The following is a 22,338-nucleotide window of genomic DNA, read 5'->3' as shown; positions in this document are numbered from 1 at the left end:
GTTCCCTTGGAGCCCTTCTTGTATATGACATTTGCATAAATTGCTTATGCTAATGTCTAGAATTTAACACAAACTGGCTCTATGAGACTTGTAGCCAGTTCTTTCTTCCCTGTATTGGCTCTACGTTGGATCTTTTTTTTCTGTGTGGTAGCTTTAAAAGGGCCATATTATCACAAATCCATATTTTTACCTTTATTGTGCCTTTATAGAAACCATACGGTGAGATCTGAGTGGCCTTAACACTGACAAATAGAGCTTAGTTGCACCAGATGTGCTTATGTACGATGGTCTCTCCATCAGCCAGTCTGACCATTGGTATGTTATTGGAGAGATAGGATTGGGAGATTTTAGACTGCCAGGTTTCATATTTAACACATTTACCTCTAAACTAAGATTGTTTGTGGAGTGGCCCTAAAAGATTTTATTGGTGTGATTTCCATGTCATGCATTTAAAATACATTTGAAAATGCCGATGATAAAAAAAAACTGCACTCAACGGGACCCTCATATTCCAAAATGATGGACAGGTAGGTTGTAAGACAGAAGAATGTTTAGATGCTTCCAAGTTCTAGATGTCTACCCAATGATGAAGCATGCCATCAACCAATGAGATGAGAGTCATGAGATGGTAATCCACTAAAGATTTGGTAACCACTAGCGAAGGTGCATTTGTTGCATGTTCTTTATAAAGTAATGAGGGCGACAACAATCTACAACATCCTCTCACTTTCCTACTTGTGTTCAACATTCATTAAACAGTCTGAGGACATGAAGTGCATAAACAGGTACATGTCAGAGTGAGGAACTAAGTCAACACTTATTAAAATCATGACCTGAAATTAAATTGGTATGGCATTAAAGCTTTTCTACAAAAAAGGTGTGACTAAAAGAATCCAGGGTAGCTTGGTGAGCATTTGGTTTATCTGTGATTCTGGGTAACTGAGTCAGTGATCTTGGAAGCCCAAGAATAAAGTACAGAAGATTATTCCTTCTTTTACACTTCTAATCGGGGTATCTAACCCTTAATTTCATAAACTCCCCCCTTGGTGCATTTGCTCCTCTCTATGAGCACTCACATTCTTTATAGGAGTAATGCAAAGAGAAGATGGATAGGAAAACAAAGTAGGACAGTGTTAATACAGAGCCAAATACATACCCTCTGCCCTGAAGCTCACAAATCATCTCCATGGCGTGACTATAATCCAGGGCATCAGGTTCATTCTTCAACCATTTCTGCATCTCTTGGAGGGAATTGTCATCAGCGCAGGCAAAGGTGATCTCGTTGAAATTGTCACAAAGTGGGAGAGTGTAATGTAAATAGGGCCCAAGGCAAAGTCCAATTAGGGAGTCTCCTTTAACATCCCCTGTTTACAAAAACATTCATACTTGAGTGAAATAAGAATCTATAACACGTAAATGTCTCTTTTTCATCAGCAAACTAGAATGAATAAATATGTTCAGTAGGCTCATCATTATCATTTATATGTTACATATTGTGGTCATCTTGCATCATATGAGTCTGTCATATATCCTCTCAGTCTCTCTTTTGACCCTCATAACCACCCCAGATCTAATTTGAAGTCTGCAGTGTCTAATTTGGGACTCAGCTTCTGTGACTGGGTGGTAGAGGAAGTTGGAAGGTTATCCTTTTCTTTCATTTGTTTTAGAGGTGTTATTCAGTGGGGGTGTGTGGGTTTTGATTCTTTCGTCAAAGGTACTTGCACCTCTTGTAGACTATAGATTTTCTGCAGTGTGTTTTTGCCTTGGATTTATATAAATCTAGGCTATAGAAACATTTCCTTTCAAGTGCTTAGGACTAGAAATCAAGATGTCTCTTGCATCTGCCCATCACACTGCTTGTGCCAATGTCAGGTCACTTAGGGCCATATTCTTTACATGGTTGTGTCACTTTTTTTTTTTTACCACACAACAGGGTGCATGTAAGACATAACCTTTTAGCGTGTATTCAATGCCAGACCTGTAAAAACCTCTGCGTGTGAATCAACCAGGGAACATTTTATTGATTTGTTATTTAATCTTAGTAAGGGTTGATGTGCATGACCCAGGGAGTAAGAAACAGGAAATTGGTCAGACCAGTGCATTATAGTATAGGTGGCACTCCATAAGATGTTTTCTGCTAATGAAGCAGTCGAGGAAAAACCCTTTTCCAATGAGTTAGGTTTGGAACAGAATTGTATGAGGTCATTGTTGATCAGAAAGATGGTTAGTTGTAAAACAGTGGAATCAGAATTATCTCCTCTGTTTAAATTGAAGTCACACAGAAAGAAGCTAATGGAGTTGTATTTTATCCATGAGATGTTCAACGAACAGAATAATATAATCAGGAGGGTGGTTGATTATGTTAATATTCAAGGCTCTGGTTTGAAGATCTTAATTTCAACAGAGAGACGTTTGAGATACCCTAAGGGTTTTGCCCGGCAAAGAACAACAGTAAATACATGCAACCCATCTAACTTGTTATTGTCCCATTTATGGAGAATAGTACAGGATGGGAAGAGTCGGAGAGTCAAGTTTCCATCAAGAAAATGCGTCTAGTTGTGGGACTGGATCAAATCCACAAATTCAATGTAGTGTCTGCTTCTGATCTGCAGTGGAGCAAAATATTTAAAATGGATCTTCTAAGTTAGGAATTATTCACAATTTCTAAGGTAGTTTAGGTGTTAGTTTGAGTTCTCTTAGACAGAAAAGCAAACTATGTATCTCTCTTGATACCTAGATTATAAGTATGAGCACCAGCTGTACTTTGGGAGGTAGGATTGATGTATGAAGGTGGATGGCTGTCATGTAAGAAATTATGAAGAGTACTATGTAGACCGGTAATTTGGGAAGATGGAATGATATCAGAAGGAGTATTGCTGCTATCCTCAAGAGAATTAGTTGTGAACAGCGTACAGTAAGACTTGGAGGTTTCTGAATGAATAGGAGATTGGGAGGTGAGAGAACTGGATGAGATAGTCAAAGAATTGAATGTCACTCTTTAAGATAATTTGTTGGACTATTCTGAGACAGGGAGAATAATTGGATTGGAGAGATGTTTTGAGATGGCCATTAGAGGTACTAGAGGATCACTAAGAGAACAGGAGAAGATTGAACATAGATTCAAGGGTGGACAGGATAATTTTCAATAATAAAATGGGTGAGATAAATTTCGGCATTTCAGAGAGAAAACGGTGCAGATTGTCGATAAGAGTATTCTGATTATAGGTGATCAAAGGTGTCCTCGTGTCATAGGGGGAAATGGGTGACAGTTTAGTAAGTTTTCAAATCCAGAGACCTGTGAATAGGGCCATGGGACTCTAAAAGTGGTTCCACTTCAGAAATATTACGACATATTTTTCAGTTAAAGCTTGATGATGGACTCTTTTCATGTATTTGCTCTGTAGGGGAATGTGCCAAGGAAGGAAATAAATTAGGTGGAGAAAGCTATCAACTGGGGGGGGGGGGCAGAAGAGGAATATGTGTCCTGTTCTGGTTGAACTTACTAACCAGCAGGTATGTAGTAGATGTGGGACAAACATTTTAACTGTCTAGATGCCCTTAGAATTGTATGGGGAAGCTGAGGAGAAGGGGATGAGGAGGAGGACGAGGATGAGGAGAGGAACTACGAAAGAGTCACAAGGAAAGTAATGTGACCTAGGCAGGGATGAGTTTAGTAAAGGGAGGGAGTAGGGAAACTCATTCAAGGGATAATTTGAATTTATTTTTTAAATGTGCACATCTCTCATTTGTTTAATGAATTATTATCTTGCCATTATTGAAAATGGAGATTAACAGCTCTCCACCAAATTGAGTCAAGTTTATCTACATGTGGTGTTTGTCTAGACTTCTCCAATTCAGTTTTACACCTGAAAACTGCATTTGAGTCTAGTGTATGAACCGCAAACATTTACCTAGTATTACAGCATTTTGAACATGGCCTTTTAGTGCACTATTCAAGACTCATCAAGTTCCTTGCATGTTGAATAAATTCTATCTGCACTGCTTCTCTTTTTTAGTGATTTTAGATCTCAGGTGTTTATCTCAACACATGACAAAAAATGTGTGAATGCAAAGAAAATTACAATGCCTTTCACCATTAGTGTGTGCTGGTAAAGGTGGAGATTTCCTAATCACATTTAACACGCCTATGTCATCCTTGTTTTTATTATGTTGGTAGTACCAATAAATATAGACAGCTTGCTCTGCTCACCATGCTTTACAGAGAGAGCAGAACCAGCCCCATGAGCAGTATATGATCAGCTGGAGACTTCCAAGATGATTTTATAAATGCAGGGTAATCTTTCATTAAACTTAATTGCTAAATTATCTGCTGTCTTTTCCACCATAGCAATCTCTCACTGAATACATCACATCCAATACAGCTGTTTACAAATATATTGCTCCGTTAGGTATAATTTTCTTTTATCACCCCATATGAAACAAGATCTTAGAATAGGATATTGTGGACATTTTATTTATGTAAGATTACATTTACACAACAATATTCTGGTGCCATGTTATTTAGTGTACAAGGCATGGACCAAGTTATGGGTGCATACCAGCAAAATGTCTGTGAATTAAAGCAGAAGAGGCATGTTTTTTCTCCGTCTTTCTCAGTCCACTTTTCCTTGCTCACATGTTGTTAACCCCACGATACCTTGTGTTGGCACTTTCAAGAGAAGGAGTGACTCATTGTGAGGGACCAAAACCTGCACTGCATGTTGTTCCCTGACCTGTGTGATAATGAGTGCTTTTGATTCGCTCCTTCTTATGCACCTAAAATGATACCTTGATCGACTAGACTGCTATATGCAACAACGTTGGAGTATATAGACATGCCAAAGTAGGTGGCAGAACCTCTTTCAGAGGGCCACAGGGCATGCAGGGGTTAATAGATGCAATATAGGGGGTTGAGGCCTCTTACTCCTGATGTACTAGTCCCGAACTACTATAGAACTTGAGCAACGTGGCCAAGTCCTCCTTCTGCACTTGACTCTCAATGGTAGCTGTAGCTGAGCAGTCCAAAGCTACCTTGCACGTCAAGTCTGAATACAGGTTAGTGAACACAAGTCACAACTAAAAGAGCATGCTGCAGTGTCAACAAATTGATGTCCAGTCAAATACCTATTTTATCTGTAACTCTACACATTCAAATAGAATTGTGACATGCAGGAAAAATGAGGTGGGGGTCTATTTTTTCGATGAAAAATCCCTGTCCAACCACTCTTCATAATGTGGTAGGTGTTATTCCCTATTCACTGGAGCCACATCCAGGGATTGCTTAATTGAAGGCATTAACTCAAGAGTCCACTCTGACTCTAAATAAAGTAGTCCTTAGCAGCAAGTCCAATGATAGGCCCCTAACCAGTCTTACCTGTTCCAGCAGCAAGGGAGCTTGCAGGATCTCAGCTATTGCCCTGACCATGGATACTCACACTGATCTGGTCCTGGTGAAGGTGTCAGCTGCATGCATGCTCTGTGTCCAGAGCTTATGCCGCTGGATCTATTAGTAACCATAGGTGATCTAGTGCTCCTCCTGAACGGTTTGATGCTCCCCAATGGGGGGCTGAACTGGATTTCATTAATCCCAGAGTCCTCCTCATCTCACAGGGAACTCTGGCACAATCCTAATGCTTGGTAGTGACTCGCGGGTTGAGCAATTCACAATTGTCAGACGAATGCCCGATCCTCAGCAATCCCTGATAGCAGCAGCCCCTCCTGGCAAACTGATTTGCTGTTATCACTACCTGCCAAGGCGCTGTCCTTCACCACATGGTAGTCCATACCACAGCAGTTCCTCCTGGCATACTGGGTTACTGCTAGACTCCACACAGGTGTTGGCAACTTACTCTAGCAATATTTTCACATCTGCTCATCCTGGCCTATAGGGTCATCAGGGCATTGTGGAGACTTCACTCACCGTACAAGGCACTCTCCTCATGGCAATCATTGTGAAGACCTCTGGGATACAGTAGTTGCCGCTAGAATCTGCACCTGGGCAATGGCCAACTAATGCAACTGCAGACTCCACACACCTTGCACTGGGAGTCCACTCGCTTGGGCTCCCCACATGATTTTACCCCATCCAATGCATTACTCTCCCTCAGTGGACACGCTTATCTTGACAAGCAGACTGGGAATGGTGATTCGAGCTCCAAAGAGGGTCTTCTTGGTTTCCTTGCACGATGTCCCATTCACTAGCAGGGAGACTAGCAGTCCTTGCCCCCAGTATCGGTCAGAAGCAGAAATCTTGCACAGTTTCTCCTCCTCACACAGCCTATCTGTGCTCCCTAGGTCACCATCCGTAGGCCTTGAACCCATGGAGGCCCTGCTGGGGACCCCCAAAATCAGATTCCCAAAGCCTTTCTGTGTCAGAAAGGCTGGCACAGAAAGGCTGTGAGAATCTGCCATTGTAATCCCTCGGGCGGAAAGGGATTACTGGAGGCTTTCCGAAGGGGTCGGTTGGAAAGCAATCCAAACAGCTGATTATGATCAGGTACTTAGAAGGGGCCTACAGCACTCTGCTCACCAATTTTGTCGATAGCTTAAGGGAAAATTCCTATTCCATATTGGTTGTCCGCCCCCACACATTAGCAGCCTGTGTAACATCGACTTCTAAAGCTATCTTTTTGGGTAGAATATCCTCAACTGATAAGCTGATTAGGTAATGTAACTGTTTTGATGTTCTTCCTCAAAAGAATGATGAGTACTGTTGGGGAGGATTGATGTAATGAATTTATAAATGTGATTGAATTGTTACATGACAAATTATTCTATTCATTTTTTAATTGCAATTTTAGGGTGCAGGATTTTAAAATGTATTGTATGATTCTTGCACTTATTATGCTTTTTTGTTTTTGTAGTGGATTTCATTAATTATATCTATATTGATATCTAGTCAGATTACTGCAATTAATACTAGGCTTTACTTTAACTACTGCACAAGATACTTTACAAGCCCAAAAGTAATTCAGGACAAACAAGCCTTTTGAGGAATTGGCAGAGTTATGAAATGCAAAAATAGTGGGCATATTGACAACCGGCATTTAACAGTACAGGTAGAAGTACTGCAATAGGAATACTAAAGTACAAAAAAGCTATTTAAAAATGTATAAGCGTAAATCTCCAGCTCTACTGTCCTGTATCTGCTTTTGGGAGATTCTTACATGTGCTTTCGCTACATTGTAGGGTGGAATGAGTAGTGATTTAAGGAGGGTTACAGAGGGGCATGTGCCTACCCTCAAAAGGGTGAGCCCTTTTCTATATAGCCACAGAGGTACCCAAAACTAATTACTTCAACTTTTAGCTGAATTAAGACCACTGGACCAACCACTGATACAACAATACCCTCCCACAGAAAATAATGGCATAGGTATTGCAAATAAAATCTCATAGGAAATAGTGCTATAATAAATAAACTATTTAAAATGGTCACAAATGAAAATAAATACATCTCATAAAACTTTGTCCGACAATAAGATCAGGGAAGAAAAAAATAAATGAGAATTGCAATAGTGTGTAAAGGGGAGATTTCAAAGCAGAGGGAGCTTCATCTAGGGCATAATCACAGTTCTATGGGATTCTAGTTGGTCCATTGACCACAGCAAATGCCAGTATAAGATAGGGTGACACTGCATAAGTTTAGTTATAGGAATAATTCCCAGGTCCAGCAGTTGGGGGAGGTGGGAGGGTCTCTGAGGAAGGTTGAGAATGCTCCTCATGAACCTTTCTTTGGTTTTACTGAGAACATTCCATTGACATGTCCCCATAATTTTACCGCGTTCATGGCTAAGCTTTTTGCTTTGATGTTGTAGAGCTCCCCAGCTCGTTCTAGAGAATGCATAGGCCCATTTGCACAGTTTGACTACTGAATCAGCTTCTTGCTAAAGTTTTAGTGAATATCTCTTGATATGAGAGGACCAGCTCAGCGCCCTGCACCCGATTTATATGGATTAAAAGCCATACATTTTATTTTGTTGATGTTTAGTTCCAGAACATGCTCACAACAGAAGATTAAAAAGTGGTAAAGTTGTGCCTGCAGACCACGTGGGATATTGGAAATTAAGAGCGTGTCTTCTGCGAAAAGTAGCGTTGCAGTTTTATAAGGGCCAAGTTTGTGTCTTTTCCAGGGAAATCAAACGCGTGCACAAAGTCATTAATATAAAGTGTGAACAATGCCGGGGCCAGCACACAGCCCTGCCAAACACCAGTTTTAATCTTTAAATGGTCTGTGAATACTCCGCAGTTGCCATGCCTGACTCTGGCAGTATTGAGTCCATGCAACCTGATAAAGACAGAAAAAATTTACTGGGCGACACCCATCTTTTCCAGAACTTCCTGCAGCTTGCTCCTAGGCACAGAATTGAAAGCTGTCTTTAGGTCAACAAAGACCGCATAATGAGGGCCTGTTTTCCAATATAGGGCACTGAAACAGAGTATTTGATCCACCGTGCTGATCCTATTTCTGAAATTCACCTGGAGCTCTGAGAAAACAGAGTTGCTGTTTGCCAATTAAGCAGTTGGTCAAATATAAGGTGGCAAAATAGTTTCTGTGAGGATTTCAATAGGGCTGATATGCCTATAGTTCCCCAGGTCATCTTCAAGCCCTTTTTTGTAAATAGGGACATTCTCTGCAGTAAGCCAGGGACTGGGGTCGGGCTGCCTTCAAGTATAGCATGCAACGGTGCCTGGAACTCTGTGGCCCAGATCAAAGGTTCTGAACGGAAGAGGACCCCGGGGAGGGAATCGAGGCCTGGAGCTTTAGCTGCTGGGAGTGACATTATTGCTGCCATTACATCCTTAGATGGAAGGATAAGGGGAGGCCTTCATCTAGGAGCAGGCCTGTAGCATTTTTGGAATAGGCATACTCCAGGTTGGGTTTGGCTATGTACATTTTTTGGAAATGGTCCACCCAGGTCTGAGGCTGTAAATTATATTCTAGACTGGCAGTGGCATTCTGCCTGTCATGAGCCACAAATCCACAGAAATCTGTAATATCCCCTGCCTTTACTGCAGCTACTAGGTCCTCCCAAATCTCCTGTTCCACATTAATTTTGGCCTGGTTGAGAATGTCTTTATATTCTTTCCTAGCATAAATAGGTTCTTGCCTATTTCCGTTTTTCATACTTTGTATTACGTTACCACTTGATTTGTTACAACTGGAATTGAACCAGGTACAGCGGGATTAAACGTTTAGGTTTTGCAGACATCTTTGCTAATCATGACTTAAATGGAGCTAAAATAACTTTCATGTGATTTAGCAATAAAATTATGACCATGCTAGATGGTTCCACAGTGTTCAGTGCATCCATCATATCAGTCACACGTTGGTATATCTGGGTCACCATTTTTTGGCCCTTACAAACAGCTCCCCATTTTAGAGGCCTCTTGTTGTTTCAAATTGACAGAGCAATCACAGAGTCCAAGGCAGCACATTGATAAACACTCAATTTTTCCCTCACTTAGAGGTAAGTAGAGAGTATTATAGTAACTTTCATAGCGCTCAACAACTACCAGGCCTAGGAGCGATGGCCATAGCGGAAGAGACAGGAATATGTGATCAATACGGCTCTTTTACAATACACACTTGAAGGTGAGGGACCACTAAATTCTGAACGGGACCAACCATTACAAGCTCTAACACCAAAATGAAGGGTTAGGCTCATCACTTGGTCAGCAATGAGAGAGCATCTTGTAGGCTGGCCTAGGTCTAGATGAGGGACCCCCCAAACTGCAGTTTCAGCTTCAGTAAATTTAGAGGGCTCAGGGCTCAAGGGAACAAAGGTAACTTTGAAGTCTCCGACAATTGTTACCCTATTATTCTGTGGGAGGGAATTTAAGGCTTTTTACAAGACGCCCAGAGTATCGGATATTCTGTTTACCCAACTGGGTCTGTTTTAAATGTTAACAACATACCAGTTGGTGGACCCCCAGCGAGGAATTGCCCCATAACATCTGTGGAAATTATATTTTGTCTTGTGATGTGGAGATCTAAAGAATGTTTTAACCACAGAATTAATCCTCCAGCAGGTTGACCACTTCCACCTGAAGATGCTGGACAGAAAAAGGTAGTAAACCCGGACCTGACATTCAAATATCATACTTGTCAATGAAAATCCCCCAGTCTGGATCTATCACCTTAGATTGAAGTCCAGCTAAGTTCTATGAAAACATGTTCCAAATCCTTTGCTGGTCCCCTTGAATTAGATGGCAAAACAGAGAGAGGTGTTGCAGTGGAATTGTGGTAACCAAAGTTGTCCTTCTAGGGGAAGAACCATGTGTAAAAGCTGGAACCTCTGCAAATAGACCACAGGTGACAAGGTTCCAAACAAAACAGGTTTCTGAACAATGATGGTGCAATTTAAAGGGCACTGGTGATCAGTGGTCACTAACTAGTTTCAGAGCTGATGGGTGTGACATCAGAGTTCCAATTGAAATGTATGGCCACTAGAGGGAAGGATTCCCCAGTTACCTGCAACTGTAGTCGTCAGTTCTGAGCATCTAGAAGGGAAACAGTTAGAGGGGGATTTTTATTATAGGAATTGACACATGTAGAGCTGAAATAGTCATACCTAATGTATGATCTCGCCTCAACGGTCATGGAGAAAAAATGATGGCAGGGCCTATAAAAGTACTCCAGCAGTAGTGTTTTAATATGACTTGCTCAGGGTGCCAGCAGATCAAGCTGGCTAAATAAAGATTCAACAGTTAAAGGGGACTTAAAATTCACTAACACACAATTCCCATGACAAGCTTTAGGGTGGATGCCAAACCATAGTGAACGTCTGACAGAGAGGATCTCATGAGTCAAGTCACAGTGCCACCTCGTATTGGTTTGTAGCCAATGTGCTGACTTATTCCTCAACAACACAGGAATTTCACCCAGGGGTGCACTCAGAAGGAAGTTGTGTATAAACTAGGGGGGTGTTGTCATGTCAGGGGGATGGAAACGTTTTCCTGCTTTTACTCGCTCCACCCTGACCCTCCCAAATACCCGTTATTTTCTGGTCACTAGAGATCTTTAACTGGAGAAGTACGTGTGGTTGAGTTTGGCCAACAGAGCTTGAATCACATGTTACAGACTGGGATTGGCCTGGTAGGGAAGAGCACTTGGCTAGATGGCGGGCCCTCTCTTCCAGTGGTCGTAGGAAGGTTTTTCAGAACCAACAGTTTCCCTTATAGATGATAGAAATGGGCCAGCACAGGGTCAGCCCGGCTGCCAGGATAGCTCAAAACTTCTCTAGTGAGACCTCGAAGAACCAATCCAGATGTTTTTCAAGGAGTAACCCAGGGGCCTCAAGAGTCATACAGGTGATACAAGTGAATTAGGGTCACCAGCATGGGTCAATTTATTTGCTTTATTTTTATTTGATCGGGGAACAGTAGGGATTGTGTAGTATGACTGGATAGTTGCTCTACAGGTGGATCACTCATGAGAGCACAGCAATTACAACTGGAAGGTATGTCATCAAGAGGAGCTAGACTAGGGAAAACAGAAGAGTATGGTAAGGGTGGACCTACACTAGGGTTATCAAATGGGTTCCTGGCCTGAATTACCCCGGTTTCCTGGTTTGCTTGCTCTACCCAACCTGATAAACATCCCAGGAACTCTCCTGTGGTTGTGGGGGACATTGCTAGGGGCAGCATTAGGTCTAGGACCTCCTGGGTGAACACCTGAACATGATACAGAGGGGGAAGGAACTAGAAACTGCTCACATTCTGATAAAAGGTTATCTGTTCTGTTGATAGCACAGTTGTCTCCAGCAGGTTTCTGTGTTTTTTTTTATTTGTTCCGCTTTGGTGAACTCAGCCCTCCCTCCAAGGCCTTTCTCCTCCTCATAGTAAGCAAAGGGTCAAGGGACTCAGACAGACTGCACAACCTCTACTACAGCAGGGCACAACACACTTGAGGGGGGAGACCAGTCCCATACCAGAATCAGACCCAGTACAACAAAAGCAAGCAGGTAGCTGCAGGAATCAGCAGACAATGACTGGAGATTGAAGAACCCCAAGCATATATAACAAAACTGGGCCTTCTTTGGTGTTTGAAGACAAATGGAGGGTTCAGGTTCCAGCATTGTGGGTGAGAAGTGCTCTTCCAACAGTGCTGGCTCACTTTTGGGATAAATTAGGGCAGGGAATAGACCCCCTGAGGTCAATATGGTCCTCAGATGACAGTCCCCGCTCTCTTGAGGGTCTGTGCGAGAAGTATGGTATGATAGTTGGTAGTAATATTGAAGGGATGAAAAGCAGCACAAAGTCTGTGCGAGAGGTATGATAGCAGGTAGTATTAATGAAGTGATGAAAAGCAATACAAAGTCCACTCCCCTCCTCCCCTGTTCTTCCAGGTCACCACCTCCACCCTCACACTAGGCTGAGCTGTTGGTCAAGTGAAGACAGAAGCTCTCTTTTCCTTTTTTGCCACCTATTGCCGCAGCACTCAGTAGCGGCCCAGTTGAAGGCCTCTGGTCTTTAAATAATGTGATTCAATTATAGCCAGGCTTTTTCCAGAAATAACATAAATAGAAGCACCGTTTTCAGTGGAGGGGTTTGTGCGAAGAGAGCTCAACCCCTCCCAGGAACTCTCACCTCTCAGTACTGGTCTCAGCCCAGGTCGTCCATGATAAGCTGCCACCCCAGCCACCACAAAACATGCAGTACCCTGCACAAGCACTCAGCCCACAGCATTTTTGCATTAATACATTAATGTAAAATTTACTTTTATTAAAATATATGTTTTAATTACTTTTAGTTAATTCTCTATACCACTTTAATAATTATTAATGCATATTCAGAAAATACATATATTTTCATTTCAGGTTGGAATTTTGTATTTAAACTTCAGAAAATGTATTTGTTTTTATTCAATTGACTAAAATAAACGGTATTATTTTGTTTCACATTTAAAATAAATATTTTACTATAGATAGAATCGACTGTCAAGTTGGAAAGCTCCCTTTGGTGAAGTGTAAGCAAATTTAAAAAAATATATATTAACCTTAATAAAGTAATTTAAATATACAAAAACATTAAAAAAAAATCCACAACACAAGTTGAATTAAAATTAATGTAAATATATTAAATATTATAAAAAATCTTTAACTGAAGTTTAAATTAAATAAAGTGAATTCCCTCCTTAAGAAAACAACATGAAGTAGTAATTTTTTTTCAATGATGTACTGACGTATTTCAAATGAATTTCAGGGAGTGGAGATTTGCACGTATACAATTTTGATGAACGTTATACTCAGAATGTCAAAAATAGTAAAATTACCATTTTTTATTTAATAGCATTAAATTCTGAAAGAATTGCATAACAAGATCATTAAACAAATAGCTTATGTGTATATTTGAATAAAACAATGAGAATACAAAGACTGAGTACTTAATATGAATGCCGAATAATGTTGTGAATACAACAGTATCAAAAACGGCTCACAGTTTGTAGGACACATTCAATAGGTTTCTTTGCCATGATCTGTAAGACATTGTTTAATTCTGACTGATCCTCTTCTGTATTTAGCAAGTCCCATGTGTATTTCAATGTGCATACAATATCCTGGAAAATAATTGGATATGTGCTTGACATTTTATAAAGTGACGAACTGTAATACAATTATTCAAAAGAGAAAATCCTGTAAATTTTTAAACAATAAACATTGAACCCTTTGTCCTGTAATTTTGAGCATGTGACAGATCTTTTCACCTATAATTCCCCAAATTGATGCATTGTTCTCATTTTCTCAAAATGAAAAAATGAGAAAAATTCTCTACCTCTGTAAAATTATTGGATGACCCATGAATATTGCAATAAAGATAAACATTGGTAATTTTCCAGCTGTTCGTCGAATAAGAAATATCAAAGCAGAGGAAGAATTGAGTATCTGAGGAATTGTACAAAAAGTTGCTTCTAAAGATGTTGCAGAATAGCGTTCAGAAAATATTTAATCAATCAGAATTCCATATAGAAGGGGATCAGTTATCTGTGTCTATTGAGTCAAAGTTAAAACTATTAGTACAGATCTATCAACCATTTGTAATAAAATTGCTTTCTGTAAACTTTCATACTCCTGAGACCTGACAACAGTAAGTTGATTCACTTTTCTCCAGATCTCAAGCAAAGTTACTTAAAAGTGTAACGCTAAATTTCACATAAACTACTCACAAACCAATTTACCTTTGAAAATAGCCTTTAGTGTTGATATAAATGCATTTTGAATTCTTGAGCAATTAAAAAAGCTATTTTAAACAATCTTCTTACATTTCTGTGCACAATACACCTGATATCAATAAATGATCTCCTTATGCAGGCTGTATACCGTGTTTCAGTTTTTAAGGCAAGAGTTATTTAACACGGAGGAGAGGAGAAGAGCACAAATTCATGTAGCTTCAGACTTCATGGATTCTATTTTAAACACATGGTCCATGGGTGACCTGGCCAGACCCCCCAGCTGACGGATGTTAATTATATTGCATCATTGTATTGTTGTTGACGCATTTACTGTTTTCCCTGTTCTATTATAGAGGCCACAGCACAAGTTCTTAAAAAAGAGACAATAGTATCAACAATTTAGAGATTTTGTTTCTTAATACCATTATTGTTGCATAACATTTATACTCAATCCTCTACTGCAAATGGTTTGAGCTCATTGTTTATGTTAGACGTTATTCTGGTACCACACTTTGAGTTTATCTGCTGCAAGCAGAAATCCAAAAATAAGTAAGACCATGAATAGAACATACCTGATGAGGAGCATTTGAGGAATTTAGAAAAAACCTGAGTAACGTGATCATCAAAAAAGTCAGAATCTCGGATGAAATATGCCTCCAGGAACTTTCTTGGATTAAAATACTTCGCAAAGAGTTCTTTCAGGTTCATAGTAGAAGCCATTTCTCTGGTGAAACCTTTACCAACTTTAAAGCTGTGCTACTTGCTCCTATGCTATATATGGCTTGAAATTTAACTTTTAAATTATCTTCAAATAGATAGAACTCTTCATGCATGTGCAACTTATGTTAGTTCCCATAAAATTTCACTTTTACCCTCAGGAACAATGATCCTCAACCGTCATAACATTATTAGCTTGTGGCTGTTTGTGAGTTTTGACTGTTTGCAAGTATTGCACTTTGAAGCATGATGCAACTCCATATTCAACATTAATATATGTCCACAAACTTATGAGGTTATGAAGATGGGCTCAAATGATGGCCTTGGGAAAAACTCTACTCTTTGCCTGGACCAAATGGAAAAGCATCCAATGGCTCTAATTTTTACAAGGCTTAAACAGGTACAGTTAGCAATTCAGTGCAGACTGGCAAATGCTTCACAGTCCCAAGAAAATTGCCCTTCATTATGAGTGGGCACTCAATTTCAGTGGGACTTGTAACTGTAAGTTCTTGCCCCATTAGACTTGTGAGATCCTACACGACACTGCAGATCGGTTTACTTTTCTTTGGAGATTTCCGGTTGACGTGGAAATCTAAAATGTCTGATCGAAACTCTACTGAAAAATGAGGAACTACCAGGGATATTGGATCAAGAATTCCTTCAGGACAGCTGCTAGACAGTGTCCGGGGTACATTTATTATTCTAATTCTGCTGGGGGCATACCTCAGGGCAGGTGCTGGTAAGTGACTGGAGGCACATTTAATAATCTAACTCTGCTGGGGGCGTCCCTCAGGGCAGGTGCTGGTAAGTGACTGGAGGCAAATTTAATAATCTAACTCTGCTGGGTATGTCCCTCAGGGCAAGTATTGGACAGAAACTGGGGGCCAAAATTAACTTGAGAAATAGAGAAATAGATTATTTTTGTCTATTGTGGCAGTGTCAAACAATATACTGCAAGTAATGTGAAGTCTCCAAAAGTATTCACCTTTCAACCCCATACCAACAGGAGACATTGCATACATATTTAAGTGAGCCAACCTTTACAATGAAGTCATCCACAAACCAAAACATAACAATGGTACAGCATTCAAAGCTAATTACATGTTCTATCTATTTTACTCCACAACAAGAAAACAAACAACATTGTATGGTGAAAAGCACAAAGATAATCTAGATTTTGACCATCACAGACTGTCTAATAAAACAAAGCACAATAAACTTCAGGCAAACAAATGCCATCTTTCCATTTATCCAACAGTAGCAAGCAACATTTTTTCTATGGTGTGCTGGACAAATTGTCAATGCTATTTCACAATTTTAACAGGGTTTTAAACTGTTCTTTTTCTCTCTTGGTAGGCAAAATTAACCAAATAATTTGTCTTTTCTTCCAAACAAGTACAACAAACAGTTTGGAAAACATAAAAAAGAATAATAAAAACACAATACTTAATCCTACTGAATGTTTATCTCCCCAACTAGAACATCAAGAACATTGCAAGGCACAAACATAAAGCCAAAATGGAATTTTGAACATCACATAATATTTTTCTGGTAAGGAAATCTCACCTTCCCATTTATCCATCTCTAATATTTAATTATAAAAAATGTGTTTATTTATAAAAATGTATAAAATATCAAATGGAGCTAGTTGAATAATACAAAAAAGAGAAACTAAAATAGATTGAAAAGCCCTAAAAAGAAAAATTAGAGGATCACCTAGGAATAAATGAGAAATGAGAGTCGGCCAAATACGTTGGGAAGGGCCAGGTCTTAAGCATCCTCCTAAATTGTAACAAGTCGGTTATGGATCTCAATGAAAGAGGAGGTGAGTTCCTAAGATTGGCAGTGCTGACCATAAAGGTCCGCCCTCCTTGCCTGGATTTCCTAAACTTGGTTGTGCATAGAAGATAGGCTGATGTAGAACAGAGAGCTCTGTTAGAAGTATATCTTTTTAGCCTCTCATGCAAAGGGGCAGGACAACCCCCTGAAATACTTTGAATACAATGCAGAGAGATTTTAACAAGATTCTTTGCTTGAGTGGTAGCCAATGTAGCTCCTTTCGGGCTGGGGTGGAAGACGCTCTCCAAGGTCTATTGAGGGCTAGTTTAGCTGTTGCTGCCTGAACCCGTGACAAGCGATGTAATAGGTGCTCCGCTGTAGCCAACAGAAGGGCATTACAATAGTCCAGGCAACTAAGAATGGCACTATTGACTACTAAAGCTCTAGAGGAATAAAGAAGTACTGGGAGGATCTTCTGAAGGATCTCATGAGCACGAGGCATGTGCCTGCAACTTTATTCACGTGAGTCTCCAGACTAAGTTTGTCATCAAACATGACTTCAGGATTTCAGACCAATTTTATGAGAACTGCTGGCCCCCCAAATTGTCTAGGCCCCAAATATGACAGAAGTACAACCTGGAATTTTTTGGGTGGAGCAGCAGAACAGCTCAGTCTTATCACCATTACATTTTGAGGAGTTCAGATTGAGCCACTGTATGATATCCTTCATACTGTCATGAAAAATGGAAAGTTGCTTATTGCTTGCCAAATAAATAATGAGTCACGTAACGTAAACATAGTTGACCAATATCACCTTGTAGGACGTAATGATCCTAATCAGGAGAGCCATGTAGATGTTAAACAAAATCGGGCTTATGGAGGAGCCTTGTGGCACTCCATGTTTGACAGATCTGACCTGGGAGCGGAATGGAGGGAGAGTGCTCGCTTGACATCTGGCCAAATGACAGGAAAGGAACAAATTCAAGACTGTCCACCTCTACCCAATGGACTCCAGATGATCCAAAATCCTGGTATGACGGACAGTATTGATTGTGCCCGAGAGGTCATGTAAGATCAGAATCGCTGATTGCGCCTCATCGACTCACATCCTTAGTTCACCCATAGCTGTAATCAGAGTTGATTCCTTCTTGTGCCCGGGCCTAAACCCAAATTGCTCTTCTTCCAGGTAATTGATGTTTTCCAGGTATTAGACTTGTTTGTCCTGGTACGGTAAGAGTGAAATTGTTCTGTATGTGCCCCATTGGGGAGCATCATGCCTGATGGTAAAGTTTGACAACAAATTAGCTTGAACAGGGGAAACAGAACTTCTGCATGATCCTTACAGATTTTAACTGGTAGAATATCTAGGTGAGGGTACCGGATGGAGTGGCCATGACCAAGGTATGGAAGCCTTCCACCGAGAGGGGTTCAAAGTTAAACATTATTATTCTAGGATTATTTTTCTAGGATGTTATGTGCATATTAACAAAGCAATTTTATATTTTCAAACAATCTGTCTACCCTGGTATTTTCGCTTTTGGAAGCCAGAATTCATCAAACAATTAGCAAAAACTAAAAACATTGTAAAAACACATTATCTTAACTTTTTTCTCTTACTTCTTTGTCAAAGAATCCGCAAACATGGCTGCAACTAGACAAGGTTTGTATGTAAAGTCAAGAAGGGGCAATTAACTGTTGACACATAGTGGCTACCTTTATTGAAAGGATAGATTGACTGAGTCAGGAGTCACTGACGGTATGTGCAATATTTTACTAGCAGTATGTCTGCAATACCTAATCTTAAAAGGTTGATACAGAGGCGAAAACAGGCAAGTAGTTCCCAACAGGTCACCCCACAGACCTTTTCTGATATTAACATTCCTCAAATGTTATAATTATGTAATGAAACGTTTCTACTGCATGATACCGAAAACCCTAAAAGAAAGACTAAAAATCTTGTTTACCACACGTAACCTGGTAAGTCGTGAGAATAGTGCTATTTGGATGATGGATGGTACTTTTAAATCCACTCTCCAATTTATCCGCACAAATGTACACTATTTATGCAAACATTAATAACACAACCATACCTTTGGTATACAGGCTGGTGATGCACAGACTGGCTATGAGATGGCCAGAATTTGGCTGGTGTGGAAAGTTGCTGTAGATGCTTGGGATTTTGTTGTGGACTCAGTTTGATAGGTCATTGCCGTGTTTTTGAGGGGGGTGATACTGTTAACAAAGGCTGGGGGTACAGTGAAGTCCTTGATGATTGAGAACATTTCTTTTCAGCTGTTGGCATTCCCTTTAATGCATTAACCTGGTGTTCTTTTCTTGGTGTCTCTCAGTTGCTTATGGTAATACTGTCAGTGATTGTGCAGCTGGTTCTCCACTTTCCGTCTAGCTGTTTGCACCATTATTCAAATGTGCTTGTTCCTAAAAGCTTGGAAGGTGAAGGTATGAGTACAGCAAACATTTTCCTAATGCAATTTTGGAAAATTAAACTTTTGCTTCCTTGTTCAGCGCCTTTTTTTTTACCATTTCCGCAAAGAAAATGTAGCTATATTTAGCTATTTCCAAGGTCCCCTCCAGGGAAAGCACAAACCCTTGGTATCTTTAGAATCCCCAAAATGGTAGAAAAGAGCATACTCATTTGGTGAGGATACTTTATGTCAAAACTAAAAAGTTATGAAAGAGTAAACAAAAGTGAACTAAATAGCAAAAAAAGGCTTTGCATTCTAGTGGAAAAGCTTTAGCGGTGAAGGGGACATCAGTATAATCTCCACTATCTATTGTTGGTTTGCAATTTACTTCAATAGTGGATCATGAGATAAATTGCACATTGATATTGCCCCCACTGACTTCAAAGGGGTTAGATTGATTAATTGTAGCATGTAGCTGCTTTTGGTGATGTAGTGATACACTTACAAAGCCAGTCAGTCTTCCTTATTGATAAGTAAGTCCACTCTTCTTAAGCCAAAAGGATAACTTTATTCCAGATCCACAGCAATACATTCATAGCCGGGCAGTACAGGCAACGGCTCACAATAACGGTTCTAACTGTCAAGGGATACCGAGTAGAACGTTGGCCACGTTCCACCGGTGTTCCAGTGGTAGGGGTGAGTGGAAGGAACCAAATGTACTAAATACAACACATGAAAAGATCTGACAAAAGTAAGTCCACTCTTCTTAAGCCAAAAGGATAACTTTATTCCAGATCCACAGCAATACATTCATAGCCGGGCAGTACAGGCAACGGCTCACAATAACGGTTCTAACTGTCAAGGGATACCGAGTAGAACGTTGGCCACGTTCCACCGGTGTTCCAGTGGTAGGGGTGAGTGGAAGGAACCAAATGTACTAAATACAACACATCTCCCTCCCACAACACATTATGAACACAAAAGATTAATACATAACATAGTCCTTTTGCCAACTAGGGTTGGAATGCACCCTTTTAGTGCACATCCTGGAATCGAGGTTGGTACCCTGATGGTTGCTGTCAAATCTCATATTGCTTCCCTGTTGAGCTTCATCATCACTCCTGTCATGGACTATTCTATCCATGCTCCAATACTGTCCATCATCAAGTTTAACTACATTCTTAAAAACTTTGCTTATTACCCTTTTTCCAGAGAACTTAGAACCCCCTGCCTTTACAAAAACAGGTAACTTTACACTTACCACATCCCCTACTTCAAAAACCCTAGCAGGTCTCCGTATTCTTTCGTTGTACCTTTCTACATATTTTCCTTGATTAATATGTATCTTTTCCATGATCTTACTTCTGCTCACCTCCTCATTTCTTCCCCCAACAAGCCACAACGGGCCTAATTTAGTGCCCGGCTCTCTACCCTTAAGAGATTTGAATGGTGACACTCCCGTGACAGAATGAGGGGTGATAAGATAAGACCAAATCATGTCCTCCAGTGCCTTCCTCACATTGCTGCCATTTTTCACATTGAGTTGTATGCAATCTTTTATCATGCGGTTAATGCGCTCTACCAACCCATTAGCTCTGGGGCAGTACAACGGTGTGAGTTGATGTTTGACTGAAAACTTGTGTAGGAACTCTTTCATACATGTAGAGGTAAACTGTACCCCATTATCTGTGACCAAGATCTGTGGTACACCCTCTGTGCGAAATACTTCTTGGAGAAAACTTATCACGCACTCAGTAGTGATGTTTTCAACTACCTTTACAATTATCCATTTGGAATGGTAGTCCACTAACGTAATGACAAATCTACCTCCTAGGCCCTTTACATTTAATGGACCTACTATATCCATAGCAATTTTTACCCAGGGAGCGGTCGGAACCTCCACCGCAACTATTTGCCCTTTGCTTACAACTTTGCTCTTGTCGCTCATCGCACAGGGTACACATTCTCTTATACCTTTCTCCACCATGCTGTCCATTTTCGGCCACCAATAGTGTAGGCGAATTTTACTTTTGGTTTTACTGCAACCTAAGTGGCCCTCATGTGCTAAGTGCAATACCTTCTCTCTCATGCCCTCTGGTGGTACCAGTTTATTCCCTCGGTAAATGTTATTACCTAGTATGTGTAACTCATTTCTCACCTCCCAAAACACTTCTTCACCCTTTTTCAACATCTTTTGACTGCATGGCCATCCTTCTTGTATTAATTCTTTTATTCTGAAGAACAGTTCATCTTTAGCTACAGCATCTTCCCATTCTACCTCTTCCAAGCCGTCCGAGATAGTGGAAACTACAATTTCATTTCCAGGTTCTTCTTCACTTTCTTGCCTATTAAGCGGTAACCTCGACAAGCAATCCGCAGCTAGATTCTTCTCTCCCGGTATGTACACTACTTCAAAATTGTACCCCTGTAGGCCAAGGAACCATTTAGAAATTCGGGGAGTTGTCCTATCTATACTTTTGGATGTAAAAATACTCACTAGGGGTTTGTGATCTGTCCTTACCATGAATGGTATGGCCCATACAAACGTTCTAAAGTGCAGAATCGCCCAATAGCATGCTAACGCCTCCCTTTCAATTACTGAATAACGTGACTCAGCCTCTGTCAAAGCCCTTGAAGCAAACGCCACTATTTTCTCTCCACTTTCAGTTATTTGGCTTAGAGTGGCTCCCACCCCTTTCAAACTCGCGTCAGTAGTAATGATGGTGCGTTTGCTAGTGTCAAAACATCCTAGGAATGGTGCCTCAGATATTCTATCTTTAATCAAATTGAAAGCTGCATTGCATTTACCATCCCACTCAAATTTTGTGCCTTTCTTAAGTAAGCATCTCAAAGGATAAGTCGTGTCTGCAAAATTCTTTATGAACTTTGAATAATATTCTGAAAGTCCCAAGAAGGACTTAACTTCTTCCTTGCTAGTGGGACATGGTGCTAATTTGATGGCATCTACCAAGTTGGTTTTAGGCTTGATCCCTTCCTGTGAAATTATGTGCCCTAAATAATTAACTGATCGGACCCCAATCTGGCATTTTTCCTTCTTCAAGGTAAGTCCTGCTTCCCTCAGCCTGCTTAGTACCATCCGCAATATATCATTATGTTCCATACCATTTTTACCATACACCAACAGGTCGTCTTGGAAACATAAGACTTGTTTCAACCCCTTCAAGATGTTCTGCATTGCCCTCTGGAAAACCGCCGCCGCTGAGGCCAAGCCAAACGGCATCCTACAAA

General features: G+C 40.4%; 1 protein-coding gene across 1 annotated transcript in view; it reads right to left on the bottom strand.

Moving 5' to 3' along the window:
• LOC146829781 (nicotinamide N-methyltransferase-like) overlaps nucleotides 1–14,906 on the bottom strand; it is a 47,048-nt gene extending 32,142 nt beyond the window's left edge. The window contains exons 1-2 of the mRNA XM_085608495.1: nucleotides 14,743–14,906; nucleotides 1,157–1,364 (exon numbers count right to left, since the gene is read on the bottom strand). Coding sequence (XP_085464621.1) covers nucleotides 1,157–1,364; nucleotides 14,743–14,890 — 356 coding nt within the window. The 5' untranslated portion in view covers nucleotides 14,891–14,906. The remainder of the gene's footprint in view (nucleotides 1–1,156; nucleotides 1,365–14,742) is intronic.
• Between the last annotated feature and the right edge of the window lie 7,432 nt (nucleotides 14,907–22,338).

Source organism: Triturus cristatus, chromosome 5_2 (assembly GCF_964204655.1).
Source record: "Triturus cristatus chromosome 5_2, aTriCri1.1, whole genome shotgun sequence".
NCBI classification, from domain to species: domain Eukaryota; kingdom Metazoa; phylum Chordata; class Amphibia; order Caudata; family Salamandridae; genus Triturus; species Triturus cristatus.
Note: the sequence above shows the minus strand (reverse complement) of the source record. Positions and strands in the feature narration are given on the sequence as shown.